The following is a 21473-nucleotide window of genomic DNA, read 5'->3' as shown; positions in this document are numbered from 1 at the left end:
CTTCCCCATGTGCCAGAGGCCTGGGGTTCTGCAGAAGAGGCCCCATGGCCCCAGACGCTGCAAGCCCTAAGCTCAGTATATTCTAGGCCCTGTCCTGTCACTTTCTATTTCTTGTGTGGCCCCCATACTTGTGCCAGCTATCCCGGAACAGCCAAGAATTCAATTGTGACCTGCTTCCTCCGTCAACCTCTTCTCCCCAACCTCCCCACCACACTTCTTCTTTGGGAAGATTTGTAAAAATTAAGGTTATTATATCCATGTAACTTTCTGTATTTCTTTTAAACTCCTTGTGCTACTAAGTCACACGGGTTTGACTCCTGGATCTAAAAAAGTCACCAACTCTGGCTAAATCTTAAACATTGACAGCAATTGAAGCCTCATCTTCAGACCTAGGAGAAGATGCAAATCAGAATAAGCTGCCGTCATAAGACATGGGTCCAGAAATTAAAACTATTCAACCCCTCTAGTCCCAGGGACTATTGCAGAAGAAGTGGGTGTGTGAGCTTGTAAGGATCCATTTTAAGAGATAAAATTAGCTCAGAGTTTCTCTATAAATTAAACAGTTGCGTTTGTTGTTGTTTTGAGACAGTCCAGCTATGTCATCTGGGCTGGAGTGCAGTGGCATTATCCTGGCTCACTGCAACCTCTGCCTGGCAAGACTCCTGGCACCTCAGCCTCCTAAGTAGCAGGGACTACGGGGGTGCACCACCATGCCTGGCTAATTTTTGTATTTTTATAGAGACAAGGTTTCACCATGTTGCCCAAGCTGGTCTCAAACTCCTGAACTCAAGATATCCGCCTGCCTAGGCCTTCCAAAGTGCTGATTTTACAGCCATGAGCCACCGTGGCCAGCCTATAAATTAAACATTAATGTCAAAGGAACACTGATGCAAGACAAGCATGTGGGTCCCTGTGTCAGATTAACAATGTTTTCTTGGAGCATTAACACATTCCTTACTTAAAAATTATGAAAGGTTATGAGAAGGTTTACAAAAATTATATCTTACATTCAAGATGATTAAAATTTAATAGATTTGTCTGTAAATTTAATTGACTTCATCCTGTCTTTATTAGGTTTTATTGTTTGGGAAAGTAAGTCTCAAAGGGTAAAAGTTTTTGCCTTTTTGTTTTTAAAATATTTGAGTTACCACTTTGACTAAATGAATGACTTATTTTACAATGACCTGTGATGCTATTTTGTGATATTGTGTTTTCAACCTTTGATGTTTGACAAACTTTCCAAAATCTAAATCTAAATTCAGGGTTTTGGTCTCACTAATTTTTTTGACATTACATCCCCTGAAATCCAAAGAGACATATTTGGCTTACTTGGTATAATAAAATCATCATTATCAAATATGAAATGATGTGTAAACTTCTTTGGCTTGTATTTATATAAATGTGTTATTAGTATGTGTTCCAAAATTGTATGAGATTCTTGTGATTCTGATATGTCTTAGAATATGTTATCAGAACTAATTATGATTATTATATTAAATTGTTATGTGCCATAGATACAACCAAATTTCCTTGTCAATTGTGTCTTTAACCATGGCTGTTCTAATTCTTTTGTCATCCACAATCATTGTTTTACTTTGATCCTTTCTTACGATGGTTTATAATCAGTTATAGAGCTCTGAGAACTACTCTTTCTTTTTCTTTCGCTTTTATTTTTAATGAGATGGGTTCTCGGTCTGTCACCCGGTCTGCAGTGGGGTGGCATCACTGTTCACTTCAGCCTCAGTCTCCTAGGCTGAAACAATCCTCCCACCTCAGCCTCCCAAGTAGCTGAGACTACAGGTGCACAACACACACCCAAAAATTTTTAAAATTTTTGTAGAGATGGAATCTCCCTATGTTACCCAGGCTGGTTTCAAACTCCTGAGTTCAAGCAATCCTGCCACCTCAGCCTCTCAAAGTGCTGGGATTACAGGCATGAGCCACCACACCCAGCCTTTTAATACATTGTCTCTTCATTAACAGATAGTAAGTGTCTATATTGTGCTACAAAGTGATCAAAGTTCCAGAGATAAGTGATCAACAAGCAGAAATGGACTTGGCCATAAAGTGTTTGACACAATCAGGGGCTGAAAAAAAATAAAGCAGTAAGCATGACAACAAATAAATAAGACAGTGTTTATGTGATAAATGCTATCAAGAAACCTAACGCAAGTTAGATGGAAACGTAACTAGGAGGATGCTATATTAGCTAGTGTAGTAAAAACAGAATTATCAGAGATACTTCCACTTTGATACGAATAATGCAATGAACAAAGCAAAGAAAAAAAAAATCCGGGCCAGGTGCAGTGCTCACCTATAATCCTAGCACTTTGAGAGGCCAAGGTGGGCAGATCATTGAGGCCAGGAGTTTGACACCAGCCTGGCAAACATGATGAAAACTCATCTCTACTAAAAATACAAATAAATTAGCTGGGCATGGTGGCCCGTACCTATAATCCCAGCTACTCAATGGCTGAGGTGGGAGAATCGTTTGAATATGGGAAGTGGAGGTTGCAGAGAGTCAAGATCACACCACTGCACTCCAGCCTGGGCAAGAGAGCAAGATCCTGTCTCAAAAAAAAAAAAATCTGAAGGTGGAGTTACCATCATGAGAGAATATAAATTACAAAGATTCTAAGACTAGAACAACTTTATTATGGGCTGGGCATAGTGGCTCACACCAGTTATCCCAGCACTTTGGGAGACTAAGGCAGGAGGATCACTTGAGGCTAGAATCCCAAAACCAGCCCAAGAAACATGATGAAACCCCATCTCTACACAGGCAAAAAATGTTTTTAATTAGCTGGATGTGGTGGTGTCCACCTGTAATGCCAGCCACTCAGGACGCTGAGGCAAAAGGATTGCTTGAGCCCAGGAGTTGGAGGCTGAAGTGAGCTATTATGGTACCACTGCATTGTAGCCTGAGCTACAGAGTGAGAGGCCCAGTCTCTAAAATTAAAAAAAAAAAAAAAAAAAAAAAAAACAGTTGGCCGGGTGCAGTGGCTCACGCCTGTAATCCCAGCACTTTGGGAGGCCAAGGCGGGCAGATCACAAGGTCAGGAGTTTGAGACCAGCCTGGCCAACATGGTGAAACCCGGTCTCTACTAAAGATACAAAAAATTAGCTGGGCGTGGTGGCAGTCACCTGTAATCCCAGCTACTTAGGAAGCTGAGGCAGGAGAATCGCTTGAAACCTGAAGACGGAGGTTGCAGTGAGCCAAGATCGCTATTGCAGTCCAGCCTGGGTGACAAGGCAAGACTCCATTAAAAAAAAAAAAAAAAGTTTATTACCATCAGACTGAACAGGCAACCTACAGAATGGGAGAAAATTTTTGCAATCTACTCATCTGACAAAGGGCTAATACCCAGAATCTACAATGAACTCAAACAAATTTACAAGAAAAAAACAACCCCATCAAAAAGTGGGCAAAGGATATGAACAGACACTTCTCAAAAGAAGACGTTTATGCAGACAAAAGACACATGAAAAAATGCTCATCATCACTGGCCATCAGACAAATGCAAATCAAAACCACAAGGAGATACCATCTCACACCAGTTAGAATGGCGATCATTAAAAAGTCAGGAAACAACAGGTGCTGGAGAGGATGTGGAGAAATAGGAACACTTTTACACTGTTGGTGGGACTGTAAACTGGTTCAACCATTGTGGAAGATGGTGTGGCGATTCCTCAAGGATCTAGAACTAGAAATACCATTTGATCCAGCAATCCCATTACTGGGTATATACCCAAAGGATGATAAATTATGCTGCTATAAAGACACATGCACACGTATGTTCATTGCAGCACTATTCACAATAGCAAAGACTTGGAACCAACCCAAATGTCCAACAATGATAGACTGGATTAAGAAAATGTGGCACATATACACCATGGAATATTATGCAGCCATAAAAAATGATGAGTTCATGTCCTTTGTAGGGACATGGATGAAGCTGGAAACCATCATTCTCAGCAAACTATCACAAGGACAAAAAACCAAACACCGCATGTTCTCACTCATAGGTGGGAAATGGACAATGAGAACACATGGACACAGGAAGGGGAACATCACACACGGGGGCCTGTTGTGGGGTGGGAGGAAGGGGGAGGGATAGCATTAGGAAATACACCTAATGTTAAATGACGAGTTAATGGATGCAGCACACCAACATGGCATATGTATACATATGTAACTAACCTGCAAGTTGTGCACATGTACCCTAAAACTTAAAGCATAATAAAAAATAATAATAATGATAATTTTTTAAAAAGTTTATTACAGCCATGGACAGAGAGAAAGCAAATAATGGCTATCAGTGACCTCAGTGGGAGGTATCTAGACTAAAAGAATCTTGTAGTCTTCTGCATAAGATGGCCTACTGGCTTCTAGGCAAACATGATACGTAATTAGATAAAGATGGAAGTTTTGATTTAGTTTTCATTGAATTGTTTAATTACAGTGTTTACTAATTTCTGACAGCAACTTCTTTTAGGGAACCAGTTTGTAATGTGGCTCAGAAAATCATTCCCTGACATTCAGCCTAAAATCTGTGTCTACACCTTTCTATCAGATTTTAAGTGACTTTTATCCCATAATAAATCTTTTTATGCTTATACTATTTGAGAGTGTTTTGTTTCTTTTCCTACACACAATATAAAAATGCAACAGTAACATCACATTTAATATGGTGAGTCTTAATCCGTAGTTGAGCCATTGGAATTTAGATTAGTCCTTCTAAAGGTAAAGCTGAATCTCAAGTTTTTACAATGTAGCAATTTATCTAAGGTTATGGGACAAATAATATGTAGACATTTCTTGAAAGTACCCCTACAATGAGCTGAGGGTCTCAGCAGATAGCAAGATGCCATTGTAAGGTGTTCTCTATTTGAAGAAAGAAAGGAATTCATCCTGCTTCCCCCTGCTCTGCTGAAAATGTATGAGATGACGCCTAACTTTGTAGTTCTCAGGCTACCTTACATGCATGTTAAATGCCAACTCAATACTAGTATTCCCTCTCTCTTCTATTTGGTACACTGGGGTCTTTTGTTGGGAGAATTGTGTTCTCTCTCCAACAGTGGATATATTCCATCCTTTTATTCCTCCTAAGTGGACCGTACTGAGAAGCAGTTATTCATACGGCCTCTCAGAAGATGGTTCATAAGATCGAAAAATCAGTGATGTTCAGAGTGGATTCAAATTTGTGGAATCAGTATTCATACAGGTAGTAGAGGATTTTCTCTGAGAGAATTACAAAAATGCTTTAGGACAAAAGTTTTACGAACTCTTTGGAAGTTTGCCTTAAAGTTAAACTTTATTGGTTTGATAATAAAGTCACCTCTGGTCATGCTTGATACAAGATTGAGCAACTAGGAAGCACAGCATTGAATATGCTCATCCCTGCCCCTCTCCTCTTTCTTCTCACTCCCACTTTCTAAGGACAGCACTCTTTAATAAAGCAATCTCACACAAGTGTTTATTTCAGTAATATTTTGAGGGGAAAGCCAGGCAAATAAAATATGTCTCTCTGCTCACCTCATATACCTCAGTGCTTTTCCGCTGCTGTTGGAATACTCAAAAATTCACTCTGTATTAAAATTTGTTTCAGAGTCTCTTCAAAAATAGAATTGACTGAGGCCAATCTTGACTGTTGACACGCTGCAAATCAAACATGGCCCCTGTATTTGAAAAGTCTTTGGCTGAGTGGGACAACCACATACATAGAAAGGCCTTTTTAAATATCAATAAGTTTAAGTATTTATATGCACATTTCATTCATCACTCTAGTGCCCCCTCCTCAGTTTTTTCATCAGGGAATATTTCTCAAAATTACAGGGCAAAATCATAATATGTTAGCATTCTGAGTCCAGTAATATACTTTTTAAAAATGCATCATAATCTAATGGAGTTTATCAGGAAGTCAACTTGGGTCTGTCATTTGAAAATCAATTTGTTATTGTCCACATTAGCAGTAGAAAAAATATATGATAATCTCAGAAGATACAAAAAAAGCTATTTGAAAATTCAACCCTGTTTTATTATTAATATAGAAATCATCATAGCAAATTGAAAAAGTCCCTTAATCTGATAAAACACACCTGTAAGAGGTGTACACCTAACATCTCATCTAATCATGAAATATTGAAAACTGCCCATTTCTTATTGAAATGAAAAAAAACTGCCAATAACTGGACCCATTTTCTCACCCCCGCCTCCCCACCCTGTTACCACCTGATCCAATAAAAACCCAAGGACTTTCAATAGGACCTTCTGAAATGATAACACTTTCACCATAATCCTTTCACGGTCTGAAGCAATGAGCAAGGCAAATAAGTGTTAATCCCCACATGATTGGATTATGTCCGACTTCCTGCACAAGACAGAATGCTATAAAAACCCACAGTCAGTGATGGACTGAGCCATTTGCTCATTTCCTAGACTAGCTAGGCCTGGTCAAGTCTTGGAAGGCTGAAGCTATGGAGTTCCATCCATCAACCTTGGAAGAGCTGTCTTGGAGGCAAGCAGGTCCAGAGCCCCATATACCACGGGACCTGAACCGAGAGCAAGCCTGGGCCTGGGCACTGGATAACTTCCCTGTGCTGAGCCGCCACTCCTGCCAATGCCATCAGCTCTACGGGAGCTCTGCTGGGAGCTGGCGGCTGCACTGCGCCTCCACCGGGCACGGAGCCCTTCCCGGAGATGAGAGGGGCCAAAAACGGCCTCGAGACGCCCATGTCGAGGAATCAAAGGCTGAAACCACAGACGGGCTCCAGTCACCTCAAGAAGACGCAAATGCTACCGACGGCGAAGTCCAAAGCTGCCTGATGCAGCCTGGAGATGCCAGCGCCTGCGGAGGTGGAAGGACACAAGCCCATGGCGCCTTCTGCAGTTCAGGCCGCCCCCGGAAGCTGCTGAAAACCCAGGGTTCCATCAGGAAGCAACCCGGAAACGAGAGGAACCCCAGCCTTTCTGCAAGCCTGCGACACTACCTGCTTCAACGAACACTGTGCTGGAAGGAGCCTGAGGCACACCAGTGGGGACCCTCATTCTGTCCCTGCGGACTTTTACACTGGAACTGTGCCCTGCACCCACAAGAGCCTGGAGGTCTCTGCTGTGGAGATCATTCCTTAATTTGTTCTTCCTCTCCTGAATGTCCTAAACATTTTTCATTTAGAGAAACTCTCTTCATGTAATGAATAATATGCAATGTGCTAAAGAACTGTTCTTGTAGATGTACTCAAAATTGCTATGGCTCTTCCATTGAAACTGTACATGTATTGAATAAAGCCTTTCCCTATTCTCCACCTGTGGAATTGATTTCAAGCTGGTAAATCAAGATTGGTATAGATGGGCCTGAAGCAGACAGAAAAGGGGCAGGGACCCAGCTCAGAGGCCGTTTATTTATTTATTTATTATTATTATTATTTTTTTTTTGATGGTGTCTTGCTGGCTGGGTCGCCCAGGCTTCCGTGTAGTGGCGCAATCTTGCTTTAGTCTAAATTCCAGGGGGCCTTTAAGGAGCTGTGGATACTAACACAGTGGGAGGGGACAGCTGGCTGGATCACTTGCTGGAGTTGCTTCAAAACTGACTGTGGCCCTCCAGATGAAGCCAGGAAATAGACATTAACAGTGTTCTTTACATCAGGGGCCCCTAACCTTTGTGACACCAGAGACTGGTTTTGGGGAAGGCAATTTTTCCATGGGTGGGGGGTTGGGGAGACAGGGATGATTTGGCGATGAAGCTGTCCTACCTCAGATCATCAGGCGTCAGATTCTCAGGAAAAGTGCGCAAGGTAGATCCCTCGCATGCGCAGTTCACGATAGGTTTGGCGCTCTTATGAGAATCTAAGTCACGTCAGGTAAGCGGAGCTCAGGCGGTAGTACTCGCTTGCCTGCCAGTCACCTCCTGCTGTGTCGCAGGTTTCCTAACAGGCCACCGACCGCTACGGTTCGCTGCCTGGGGAGTTGGGGATCCCCGCTTTAAATGGTTTAAAGGTTACGTTGTCATAAGGGGTGAAAGAGGGGTTTGGGAAGTCCCTCGCGTGAGGCCGATGGTGCCCGCATACTGCGAGGCTGGCTGGAGTGCTCTTTATGGCGTGGGGCAGATGTAACCTCTTTGCCTCATTTTCCCCTGCGCTCCCCAGACATTTCTCGGACTGTCTGCAGCATCAAGATATGGGCTTCAGAGCACGTTTTTAGCACCCGTGGGAAACTGTTACAACAGCTGCAATGCAGAAATATCCAAGCCCTGTGAACCCGAGCGTGGTGTGGGTTGACGTGTTAGACAGACGTATAGATCCCTCCAGAGAGTTGCACAGACTTCTCCGCACAGTGGGAACTGCAAAACTCTTACTGGTGCAGCAAAACGCAAAACATATATACTAGAATATTCTGTAGTTAATCCTGTAGAGAAAACAATGGAACTTAAATCTACTAATATTTCACTTACAAATATGATTTCAGTAGATGAGAGATTTATACACAAACCACATCATCGGGACCCCCAAAAAAACTATTTTGACTCAAGAAGCCATAATCACTGAAGAGAGGTAGCCTCAGCAGTTACCTTGAAGGACTGATGGCAAGAACTATACCTTCAAATGCTAATAAAGGCCGAGAAGCACTGAAATGGGTCATACATAAATTACATGTTAAGACTGAAGAATTGACAGCTTCCGCCAAGAGGAAGCATAAGAACTTTGATGGCAGCGGCGGCGGCAGCATTTGTAGAGAATTGATAATGAAAATGTGAAGACAACGTCAAGTACTCCACGTCTCTCCAAGCTGGCAATATATTTATTTTAAAAATATAAATATGTTTTAAGTAGAATTTTTTAAAGTAGACTGATATAAGAATGTGACATTACATCAAAACAAGGAGATGCATGGCCTCTAAATAAAAGCGATCACCTGAAATTCGTGTTGTTTGAAATGACTGTCTGATTTTGAGGATTCCAGTATTTATGCGAAAATTTAACGATTTTTTGAAAGCGATCCTTTTTAACGTTCATTTTAACTTCAGGGTGCATGTACAGCTTTGTTAAATAGATAAACTTTAGTCACAGGGGTTTGTGTACACATTATTTTATCACCCAACTATGACGTCTCCTGCCCATTAGTTATTTTTCCCAATCCTCTCCCTCCTTTCACCATCCACCTTCAATGGCCCCAGTGTCTGTTATTCCCCTCTTTGTGTCCATGTGTTCTCATTATTCAGCTCCAGCTTATAAGTGAGGACATATGGTATTTGCTTTTCTGTTCCTGCATTAGTTTGGTAAGGATAATGGCCTCCAGCTCTGTCTATGTTCCTGAAAAAGACATGATCTTGTTCTTTTTTATGGCTGCATTGTATTCCATAGTGTATATGTACTATATTTTGTTCATCCAGTCTACCTTTGATGAGCATTTTGGATGATTCCATGTCTTTGCTATTGTGAATAGTGCTGCAATGAACATACACATGCATGTGTCTTTATGATATGACAATTTATATTCCTTTGGGTAATACCCAGTAATGGGATTTCTGGGTCAAATGATATTTCTGTTTTTTGGTCTTTGAGGAATTACCACACTGTTTTTCACTAAGTTTGAAATAATTTACACTCACCAATGTTGTATAAACAACATTTTAACATTTTTTTAAAGTGCTTGGAAGGTGGCATTGATGTTGAATCAAGATAGAATTTTAAAACTTTTCACACATTGCACCCCTACCTGGCTTTGGTCCCATGCCAGAACAAAGCAGAGCCGTCTCTTATATACACACAATTGTCCTGTTGCTGTAAACTTCAACAGCTTGCATGAGGGAATTCAATTTAAAAGGAGAAACTGTGTAGTTTTCAAAGACCTTAATTCGTATAAAATAACTTGCTCTGCTATAAACCATTATTAAAAACCAGTGTTTTGGTTTAGTACTTAAATATATTTGGATCGAAAATTATCACTAGAATAATATATGTCTCTAATAAAAATATGCTTTTATTGTAATAAAAAGTACTATATTGATTTCCCAAAGTTTTGCAACCCAATAAAGACATTACCTTTCTTGGATTTGTACTTCTTGGTTTAATATGCTGTGGCACGGGCTGGTTGGTTATGTTAACTGGGAAAATAAATTCCTTACTTGAAAATCAAAATAAGACAAATAATAAGGAGTGCGGGCAGATTAAAGAGGACCAGAGGAAGATTCTTAGCCTTGTGCCTTCTGAGTTAACAACCACAGCGTTCCAGGGCATTAATTCCAGATCAGACAATTCCAGGCAGCTACAGAAGTCTGCCCTGGTGGGTCTTGCTCAGGATCTGGAAGTGCAAGATCAAAGCGCCAGTGATTCAGCTCCTGGTGAGGGCTGTCTTCCTGTCTTGCTGATCGCCATGTTGTAGCTGTGTTCTCACATGGCACAGAGAAAGAGGGAGGGACAGAAAGGGGGAGAAAGTGAGAGATGGAGAAGGGTAGAGAATGAGAGAGACATAATATCTCTTCCCCTTCTCATAAGGGCACTAATCCTATTATGAAAGCCCAACCCTCACAACCTCGTCTAAACACAATTGTCTCCCAAAGGCCCCATCTCTAAATACCATCACCTTGTGGATTAGCTAAACAAAATTATCATGAATTTTGGGGAACACAATTCTGTCCATAGCACCAAGTCTATGTGATGCTCGCTCTCATAATCTCTGCCCATCTCAGGACCTACAGCAACTAAGACTCATTTCTTTCTGCAGGCATTTCAGAAGACTGTGATATAAAAATGTGCCATAGAGAATACATTCATTTGGGACTTTTAAACTCTCCTCTTCCCTCAAATACATTAATTAATAAATTAATTAATGTTAACATCTAGTTTATGGGTTCCGATTTAACACCCATAAACTAGATGTTGACAGTAAATTATTTATTTATAAATTTATTTTAATTTATTGTAATAAAATAATTGATTAATTAATTTTGAGATAGTGTCTCACTCTAACACCCTGGATTATTTGGGTTATTTCAGAGTGTCCTTCCGGCAGGTGGTATTGTTTCACATTCATTGCTCGCCTATATGGGGGCAAGTATACAGGCATCCATTGGGTCCATCCCTGTTTATTCCTTGATTACCTTCCAGACTGGGACCTTATTCTTATTCAGCTCATTGAGATTCACTAATGCTTAACTCGTAGCATAGACTTTATTTCACATTAATTGGTTCAAAAGTGTGACCAATGCCCTATGTCATAATTCTTTTTAACTCGGAAATAACTCAGACATTCAATGGTATCTGAAATAATTTTAAGATTTTAAGTTACATTAAAAGATCACTGGCGGGGCGCGGGGGCTCACGCCTGTAATCCCAGCACTTTGGGAGGCCGAGGCGGGCGGATCACGAGGTCAGGAGATAGAGACCATCCTGGCTAACATGGTGAAACTCCGTCTCTACTAAAAAATACAAAAGATTAGCATGGTGGCACGCACCTGTAGTCCCAGCTACGCCAGAGGCTGAGGCAGGAGAATGGCGTGAACCCGGGAGGCGGAGCTTGCAGTGAGCCGAGAACGCGCCACTGCACTCCAGCCTGGGCGACAGGGCAAGAGCCTGTCTCAAAAAAGAGAGAAAAAAAATTAACCTACAAGCATTGATTTTATTTATATTTACTCAATTTATTCATTTGTAGCAGTTTATCTAGATTAGTTGTTAGAACTGAGACATTAGACAATCATCGCTCAAAGTTTTTTTTTTGTTGTTAACCATTTGCATAGCCTGTGAATATCAGGTGTTTGCCTAAGCAAAAATCTTAAACACACAGGCATTTTTGCTGATAATTCAGAAAAATTAGCTGTTCTTATGGAACCAACAATGTTAAATTAGTCTTATTTATCAAAAAAGTCATTCAAAGAGAGAGGATTCTGTTTTTGGTTGAGTTTATGGTCTTATAATATTCATGTCAAATCCTTGCTCTTTAAAGTATCTAGCAAAGGCAAATATAAAACTCATCTAATTAGTAAACCCAGACAAAAATGTATGCCTACAATTCTGAAGACATTTCTATTTTAATTTTGTCAATAATTTTAAGGCAAGCTTATTATTAAAGATTACTAAATTCACATAAATTTGAAAAGCATTTGGGCTTTCTTACTAAATTTATGAGCACTCATTTACTTATAAACCAATGTGGTGCCATTGTAGACATAACAGATAATACATGTAACATACACAGAAAGACGTATCCATACACACAAAGATCAAATGGATGTTACCGTGAAACTCTAGCCATGACATGGCATCAGAAACTCATTATTTTACAGAAGACACCTGGATCCGAATTATTTCTGACAAAATTGGGACCTATCCTCATGGCTAAACTTTATCTGCCCTGATAGGTAATCCAATTAATGCTGTGGACAAAAACTTTGGGTAAAGCAGTTTCCAAAGCAGTTTTATTTTTAAAACTTTCTTAAACCTTTTTGTTTGTTTGTTTCAAATACGTTTCCAATGTTTACTTCTTAGATAGAACTGGCTGAACGGCATACAAAAAACAATAGCCTTGAATTAGCAGTATTATAAACGGTAAGAGCACGAAAATGGGCCTTAGCTTCTTTTCAGTTTGGGAAGATGTTACAGTGCCAGGATTATCTCATAACAATTGTAATCATGAACAGAATCTGATAAATCAAAATGGTGAATCAGGAATGGGCATCTGTGGAGGGAATCCTCTGGCGATCAACAACATCCATATGGGGTGAAGTTGCCTGACTCAACAATTGTGGGCCGCTGCTATTTTCACCCTTTCAGCGATTAAATGTTAAAATACCTGACAATACCAAGTGTTAGAGAGTATATGAAACTTTAGAGTATCTTATGTATTGTAAGTGGGAACATGTGTGGTACCATCACTTTGAAAAAGAATCTGTTGTCTTATGAAGCGGGAAGTCACATATCTCAAAACCTACCAATTCCATTTCAGAGCACACTCCCAAGAAAAGTTCTTGCACATAAATGCATACCAGGCAATATGTAAAAGAATGTTGATATCTTCGCTTTTAACAGTAACAAAAACCTGATGGAAAGGGAGGATCCAAAACTCCATTATTAGGAGAGTGGATGAAAATTATTATGGTATATTTTCAAAATGGAGTATTTTACAAAGTCCAAATAAGTAAATCAAATTACTCAAAAGTCTGGTTGCACCGTAACAATATAATGTTCAGTAAAAAAAAAAAAAAATGGTTGATAAGACTACATAAAGCATGGTTATATTTTATAAAGTTAATATTTTTTAAATGCCCATTAAAATATGTAGATACATATTCATAAATAAGCAATTGAATAACGAACTCAGAATTCACACTGGTTATGTTGATTTAGAGAGCTGGGAGAAGGGATACAAAAAATTATATCCATAAAAAATTAAATTGAAAGATAGACCTTAAATTTACACCAAAAATGAATTTCTTAACACTGAATGGCAAAATCACATTTACCCATCCATCCACAGACAAAACTGCACCACCTAAAATCTCCCTGAGTGAGGCTGTGCCTCTACAAAATAGAGAAAATGGAAAAGCAAGCACACTACAAAACTACTACAAAGTGTATTTTCCAAGCAAAGCAGGCTAAAAGAAAGGGAACAGAATTGGAGCGACCAAACTTTTTAAGTCCAGGTCTGCTCCCAAGCTCTACATCAGACAATATTTGAGTTAGATAATTCTCTGTGCCCTGATTTCCAGTTGAGAAGTAAATAAGGTAAAGTAGAAACTACACTTGGCAGAGGGCCTGTCACAAATTACCATTCAATATGAACTACTCAATCTTGGGGGAGAACTAAAAAATAGGGCAAGAATATAAAATTGCTTATAAGAAGTTACTTTATGGAAATTGGAGGGGGGAAATCATTTCCCCACATAAACAATTTTTTTCAATGTTTTGAACTACTCTGTAAAAAGAAAAATGCAATCATATTAATATATTTTAAAAATTACACCTCTAAGCTCCTTGCTATTGACAAGAAGTAAACAAAGTAAAATGACACCAAGAATTAAAAATAAAGAACTGAATACCTGAATTTAATCAATTTTAAGGTAAGTCATAAGATAAGTCGTTTGCCATTTTCATATCTCTGAAACAGGTATACATTTTAAATCTGGTGATCTTTCAGGACTGTGACATAGTTTAATTAGCGGATTTTTCTTAGTAGTATTGAAATAACGACACCTCCCTCTCCCTCCCCCTCCCCCTCCCCCTCCCCTTCTCCCTCTTTGCACAGTCTCCCTCTGATGCCCAGCCGAGGCTGGACTGTACTGCCGCCATCTTGGCTCACTGCAACCTCCCTGCCTGATTCTCCTGCCTCAGCCTGCCCAGTGCCTGGGATTGCAGGCGCGCACCACCACGCCTGACTGGCTTTTGTATTTTTTGGTGCAGACGGGGTTTCGCCATGTTGGCAGGGCTGGTCTCCAGCTCCTGACCGCGAGTAATCTGCCAGCCTCGGCCTCCGGAGGTGCCGGGATTGCAGACGGAGTCTCGCTCACTCAGTGCTCAATGTTGCCCAGGCTGGAGTGCGGTGGCGTGATCTCCGCTCACTACAACCTCCCCCTCCCAGCTGCGTGCCTTGGCCTCCCAAAGTGCCGAGATTGCAGCCTCTGCCCGGCTGCCACCCCGTCTAGGAAGTGAGGAGCATCTCTGCCCGGCCGCCCATCGCCCATCTTCTGGGATGTGAGGAGCCCCTCTGCCCGGCTGCCCAGTCTGGGAAGTGAGGAGCGCCTCTTCCCGGCCGTCATCCCGTCTAGGAAGTGAGGAGCGTCTCTGCCCGGCCGCCCATCGCCCATCGTCTGGGATGTGGGGAGCGCCTCTGCCCCGCCACCCCGTCTGAGATGTGAAGAGCGCCTCTGCCCGGCCGCGACCCCGTCTGGGAACTGAGGAGTGTCTCTGCCCCAACGCCACCCCGTTTGGGAGGTGAGGAGCGTCTCTGACCAGCCGCGCCGTCTGAGAAGTGAGGGGCCCCTCTGCCCGGCAGCTGCCCCGTCCGGGAAGTGAGGAGCATCGCCGCCCCGTCCGGGAGGTGGGGGGCAGCCCCCGCCCGGCCGCGGCCCTGTCTTGGGGGTGGGGGGGCGCCTCTGCCCGGCCGCCCCGTCTGGGAAGTGAGGAGCCCCTCTGCCCAGCCGCCACCCCGTCTGGGAGGTGTACCCAACAGCTCATTGAGAACGGGCCATGATGACGATGGCGGTTTTGTCGAATAGAAAAGGGGGAAATGTGGGGGAAAGCAAGAGAGATCAGATTGTTACTGTGTCTGTGTAGAAAGAACTAGACATAGGAGACTCCATTGTGTTCTGTACTAAGAAAAATTCTTCTGCCTTGGGATGCTGTTAATCTATAACCTTATCCCCAACCCCGTGCTCTCTGAAACATGTGCTGTGTCCACTAAGGGTTAAATGGATTAAGGGCGGTGCAAGATGTGCTTTGTTAAACAGATGCTTGAAGGCAGCATACTCCTTAAGAGTCATCACCACTCCCTAATCTCAAGTACCCAGGGACACAAACACTGCGGAAGGCGGCGGGGCGCTCTGCCTAGGAAAACCAGAGACCTTTGTTCACATGTTTATCTGCTGACCTTCCCTCCACTATTGTCCTATGACCCTGCCAAATCCCCCTCTCCGAGAAACACCCAAGAATGATCAATAAATACTAAGAAAATAAAAAATAAAAAAAGAAATAACGACACATCTTACAATGACTAGTTTCTTAGATTGAGGAAATTATAATTCCAGACAAATGTTAAGCCAAAGAAGGCCAGTGTAGCTCTAGTACTACATTGGCTTAGCCTCTCTCTTCAAATTACTTAGCTTGCTGAAATAATCCAATTAGGCCATCTGGAAAAAAAAAAAACACAAGACAAACCAATACAAAAGATGTGCCTGATAGTTACAGGACCAACAGGTTTGGATACCTGCTGTGCAGTAACATAAATATACACCAAAACACTGAAACAGCAGGGCTTACAGCAGAAAAAGAATGTAATGATAGCAGGGCAGCCAGGTGAGGAAACAGGAGGGACCCTCAAATCCACCTCCCTGAGAAATTCTGGTCTGGAGGTGTTTGCTTTTGTTTTGTTTTGTTTTTAACAGAATCTTGCTCCATCACCCAGGCTGGAGTGCAGTAGTGTGATCTCAGCCCACTGCAACCTCTGCCTCCCGGGTTCAGGCGATTTCTCCTGCCTTAGCCTTCTCCTGCTTCAGCCTCCTGAGTAGCTAGGATTACAAGTGTGCACCACCACACCCGACTAATTTTTGTATTTTTAGTGGAGATGGGGTTTCAGTGGTCTCGTACTCCTGACGTGGTGATCTGCCCACCTCAGCCTCCCAAAGTCCTGGGATTACAGGAGTGAGCCACCGTGCCCCGCCCAGGTCTGGAGTTTTTAAGGAGATTGTGGAGAGCAAGAAGCTGAAAAATTGGGGTCATTGATTGTTTGGGGTAAAGGGGATGAAATCATCAAAATATAGAAACTGTATTCTTCGGTGAGCCAGCTCCTCATGGGGTCTTTCAGACTAGCTGGCATCAATAGTTTTATCAGTCTTCAGGACATAAAAGAATATATCAAATGGAAACCTTGGCATTTTACAATGTTAAAGGTGTTCTCTACAGAGCAGTTAAGGGAAACTATAATCTTGTGATAGGGTCTGCATAATTCTGACAGGGTATAATTATTCTGCATAATTATTCTCATAATTTGGGCCAATAAGCAGCAAAGAACTATGAGCAAGAAGGCCAGAGAGCAAGGTGACCTAATCATTAATGCTGAATGTACTGCAGGCTTGATATATTTTTTATTCTCCTTCTCCCATTTTCCCTGATTAACTTTATAAAGTGTATACGAATGGTTTCATGACTGTCATTTCCATTCAGAAATTAAAGGAAAAATGTTAAAATAATTCCTGGATATCTTTTCAAATAATGTATTATATTTTATTTCTATTATTTCATTGTGTAGCAAACACCACTGTTAGGAATACATTTGAGAATATATTTGGAAATGCAAAATGGCAAAAGGCATTACATCCCTCGTCCATGGTGCAACATGAGCATATGCAGCCGAGACTCCATCCACCTCTTTTTTGGATACTGAAATGTTAAAACTGGTAGTTACTGATGAGAGGAATTGCAGTGGAAGTAGGAATAACAGAGGAAGGAGAATAACTTAAAAAAATGCATATAATCACATAACATATAAGGGTCTTGCAAAAAAAATACTGTAAAAAACATCATATTAGCTCAACATAATTGCTCTTTTTTTTTATTTTTATGTTTTTTGAGATGGAGTCTCGGTCTGTCGCCCAGGCTGGAGTGCAATGGCGCGATCTCCGCTCGCTGCAAACTCCACCTCCCGGGTTCACGCCATTCTCCTGCCTCAGCCTCCGGAGTATCTGGGACTATAGGTGCCCACCACCGCGCCGGATAATTTTTTGTATTTTTAGTAGAGACGGCGTTTCACCGTGTTAGCCAGGATGGTCTCGATCTCCTGACCTTGTGATCCGCCTCCCTCGGCCTCCCAAAGTGCTGGGATTACAGGCGAGAGCCACCACGCCCAGCCAAAAAAATTTTTAAGGTACAATTTTATGTAAGGCATAGGATTCTTTTTCAAAACCCAACCTAATTATTTCTTTAGTCATTTCCCTACTTGATATGAATGCCTGATAACCTGGGACTTCAATCCAGCTCCAGCATGACCTACCTTTGTGATCTTGGACTGTGGTGTAAACTCACTAAGCCTCATCTTTAAACCAAGCAATACCTGTTTGATATGCTAAAACATCAAATATAAGTGTATTTTGTCCAGGCATGCCTGACACACAGAGTTTCTGGAGGAAAGATCCTGCCCTCTAAGCCCTGGTGCAACAGACATCACCACACCCATTCCTGGGATCCCTGACTGTACTTCCTGCTTCCTGGATATCTTTTCAAATAATGTATTATATTTTATTTCATCTCTGAATGATTAAATAAGAGGTCAAATTTGCTCCTATTTTACAAAGTCCCTTTCATGAATACATTCCTAGTAAAAGTTAATGTTTAGAAATTGCTTGGCAGAAAATAATCTTCTCAGTTGTTAATAAAATCACTAATTTTTGTTTTTTATGGCTTGAAAGATAATTGTAATAAAAACAAATATAAAATGGTGACTTCTTTGGTGTATTTTTTCTGTAAGTCAATTTTTTCCATTTCAGGTCATATCCATAGTGAAATTATAATATGTCTTCATCAGAGTCAAATATTCTATTTACAAAAGCATCAATGTAAATAGAAAATATTCTATTTACAAAAAAACAGAATTTCATGATCAGATATTATTCTTTACTGTTAATAAAGTAATAACGTGCCAGACTGAAGCCAACATTTCACACCCATGTGTTAATATTCTACCATGGGCAGGGTATGGTGTCTCACACATGTAATGACAGCTCTTTGTGATGCAGAGTGGGGAGGATACCTTGAGGCCAGGAGTTGGAGACCAGCCCAGGCTACATAGAAAGATCCTGTCTCTACAAAAAAATTATTTTATAAATTAGCCATGGGTGGTAGCACACAGACCTAAAGTCCTAGCTATTCCGGGTGCTGAGGTGGTAAGGTTCCCTTAGGTGTAGGAGGTAGAGATTACAGTGAGCTACAATTGTGCCACTGCATCCCAACTGTTACAGGACCAACAGATTCATATGCCTGCTGCACACTAACATACCAATTACATTGAGACAGCAGAGTTTGCATCAGAGAAAGAGTTTAATGATTACAGGCTACTGAGTGAGGAGACAGGAGCAAACCTTCAAATTCATCATTCCAGAGAGTTCTGGGCTACAGTTTTTAAGGGGATTGTGGAGGGTGAGAGGCTGGAAAATTGGAGAAATTGATCAGTTGGGGTAGGGAGATGAAATCATCAGGATGTGGAAACTGCATTTTCTGGTGACTCACCTTCTCATGGGATCCTGCAGAACAGCTGACATGAGTAGTTTTACTGGCATGCAGGACCTGAAACAATATTTCAAAGGGAAAACTTAATGTTTCCTTAATATTTAAGTTGTTATCTATAAAGTAGTTGAGGTGAACTATGATCTTGTAGCAGAGTCTACATACTTCTGAGAAAATAGGCAGTAAACAACTATAAGGAAGCAGGTCAGGGACAAGTTGACCTAATGATTAATGCTGAGTGTGCTGGGATATAGTATGGATGTTTGTCCCTGCTCAGATCTCATGTTGACTTATAATCCCCAATGTTAAAGGTGGGACTTGGTGGGAGATACAGGGTCATGGGAGTGGATTCCTCCATGGCTTGATGCTGTTTTTGCAATAGTAAGCTTTTGCACCATCTCATCGTTTAAAAGTGTGTGACAACTCTCCACCACTCTCTTTCTCTCTTGCTTCCACTCTGACTTGTGATGTTCCTGCTCCTCCTTTGCCTTACAACATGACTGGAAGCTTCCTGAAGTCTCCCCAGAAGCAGACGCCACGATGCTTCCTTGTACAGCCTGCAGAACCATAAGTCAATTAAACCTTCTTTTGTTTTGTTTTGTTTTTTACAAAATGCCCAGTCTCAGGTATTTCTTTATAGCATGCAATAATAGCCTAATACATGCTACCTGCGGAGTTTACATTCATTTCTCTCTGATAAAGTTTAGATGACATTTCTCCTCCAAATATCATGTTGAAATGTAATCCTCAATATACAGATGGGGTCTGGTAGGAGGTGTTTGGGTCATGGGGGCAGATCCCTCATGAACGGCTTGGTGCCCTCCCCGCCATAATGAGTTTACAGGAGATCAAGTTGTTTAAAAGGAGGCCCGGTACCTCTCCCTCTCTCTCTTGCTCCTTCTTTCACCATGTGATACACATGTTTTTCCTTTGTCTTCCACAATAAGTGGAAGCTTCCTGACACCCTCAACAGAAAACGCTAGTGTCATGCTTGTACAGCACAAAACTGTGAGCCAAAATAAAAATCTTTCCTATATAATTTAATCAGTCTCAGTTATCCATTATAGTGTGAACATCAAATATCTGAGACAGGTCTCAGTCAATTTAGGAAGTTTATTTTGCCAAAGTTAAGGACACACACCCATAACACAGCCTCAGGGAGGTCCTGACCACATATGCCCAAGGTGATCATGGCACTACTTGGTTTTATATACTTTGGGGAGATATGAGACATCAATCAACATACATAAGATGTACATTGGTTCCGTCCGGAAAGGCAGAAAAACTCAAAGTGGAGAGGGGGCTCCCAGGTCATAGATTGGTAAAAAACAAACAGTTTCATTCTTTTGAGTTTCTGATTAGCCTTTCTAAAGGAGGCAATCAGATATGCATTTATCTCAGTGAGCAGAGGGATGACTTCAAGTTCTGTCTGTGCTTTGTCCACAGAGAAATTCCTTGTGAGGGTGAGGGAGGTATGTGGCTTTTTTTTTTCCTTTGAGAGCAAGTTTTGCTCCTGTTGCCCAGACTGGTGTGCAATGGCAGGACCTCAGCTCACCACAACCTCCACCTCCCAAATTCAAGCAATTCTCCTGCCTCAGCCTCCCGAGTAGCTGGGATTACAGGCATGTGCCATCACACCTGGCTAATTTTGTATTTTTGGTAGAGACGGGGTTTCTCAATGTTGGTCAGGCTGGTCTCAAACTCCCGACCTCAGGTGATCCGCCCACATCAGCCTCCCAAAGTGCTGGGATTATAGGCGTGAGCCACTTTGCCTGGCCGGTATGTAACTTTTTCAACTTAGCAGCTATATTCTTTAGGAATAGAATGGAAGGCAGGTTTGCCCTAAAGTTCCCAGCTTAACTTTTCCCTTTGGCTTAGTGATTTGGGGGTCCCTGGATTTATTTTCCTTTCACATTTCCTCCCGTTTCTTTTTAAATTCTTTCAGATAAAGCATTTTACAAGAAAGTGAGTCTCCTCTAACATGATATTTGGAGGAGAAGAGTCATCTGATCTCTCATGGCTACGATGGTTTATTCCCAGTTGGGTAGGACCCACATTATTAGGAGGGCTCATTTTTAGCAGGTTGTGAAGTCTCACATCCTATGAAGAGAAAATATGGGTAGGAAAGGAGAAAAACAGCCACAAACAAACCAAAAAAGATAATTCTGGAAAATCAATATGGGCCATAATACTTTGAAGTCCATACATCAGCAGGCAGGTATGAGAGTGGTTTATGTATGTACATAGGTTGTTCTTATTTACTTCTGAAGTTTAAGTTGTCTAGGTACATTTTGCAGGGCTTTAAGAAAGCACAGTTTAGTTTTCAGTGATTTAAAATTAGGAAAAATGGGGAAGGGAAAGGAAAAGAAAGAATAATTGAAAACATCATTTTGGAGACTTTTAGCCAGAAAAAAAATTTGGAATTCAGTCCAAACTGTAGAAAATAATAAAAATTAAACAATATTAGGCAAGACTAGAATCTAACAACATGTATACTATAGTTGTTGAAACATAATTTTTCTCTCTCCAGTTTCCCATTTTTACTA

General features: G+C 41.3%; 1 protein-coding gene across 7 annotated transcripts in view; it reads right to left on the bottom strand.

The window, feature by feature from the left end:
- Positions 1-21473, bottom strand: part of LOC129528046 (uncharacterized) — a 134634-nt gene that overhangs the window by 80780 nt on the left and 32381 nt on the right. For 2 of the 7 annotated variants that reach the window (XR_010131655.1, XR_008673197.2), the window contains exons 2-4: positions 18931-18987; positions 11454-11571; positions 9964-10381 (exon numbers count right to left, since the gene is read on the bottom strand). Coding sequence is in view for 1 of the 7 variants with exons in the window: in XM_063700439.1 (XP_063556509.1) it covers positions 18931-18987 (57 nt within the window). In the remaining 6 variants the exon portion in view is untranslated. Of the gene's footprint in view, positions 1-9963; positions 10382-11453; positions 11572-15707; positions 15840-16910; positions 17089-18722; positions 18849-18930; positions 18988-21473 lie in introns of those variants that run through there. The other 5 variants (XR_010131659.1, XM_063700439.1, XR_010131657.1 and 2 more) reach the window with 4 other exon arrangements.

The sequence above is a fragment of the Gorilla gorilla genome, chromosome 19 (assembly GCF_029281585.2).
Source record: "Gorilla gorilla gorilla isolate KB3781 chromosome 19, NHGRI_mGorGor1-v2.1_pri, whole genome shotgun sequence".
NCBI lineage: Eukaryota > Metazoa > Chordata > Mammalia > Primates > Hominidae > Gorilla > Gorilla gorilla.
This window is presented reverse-complemented; position numbering and strand designations above follow the sequence as displayed.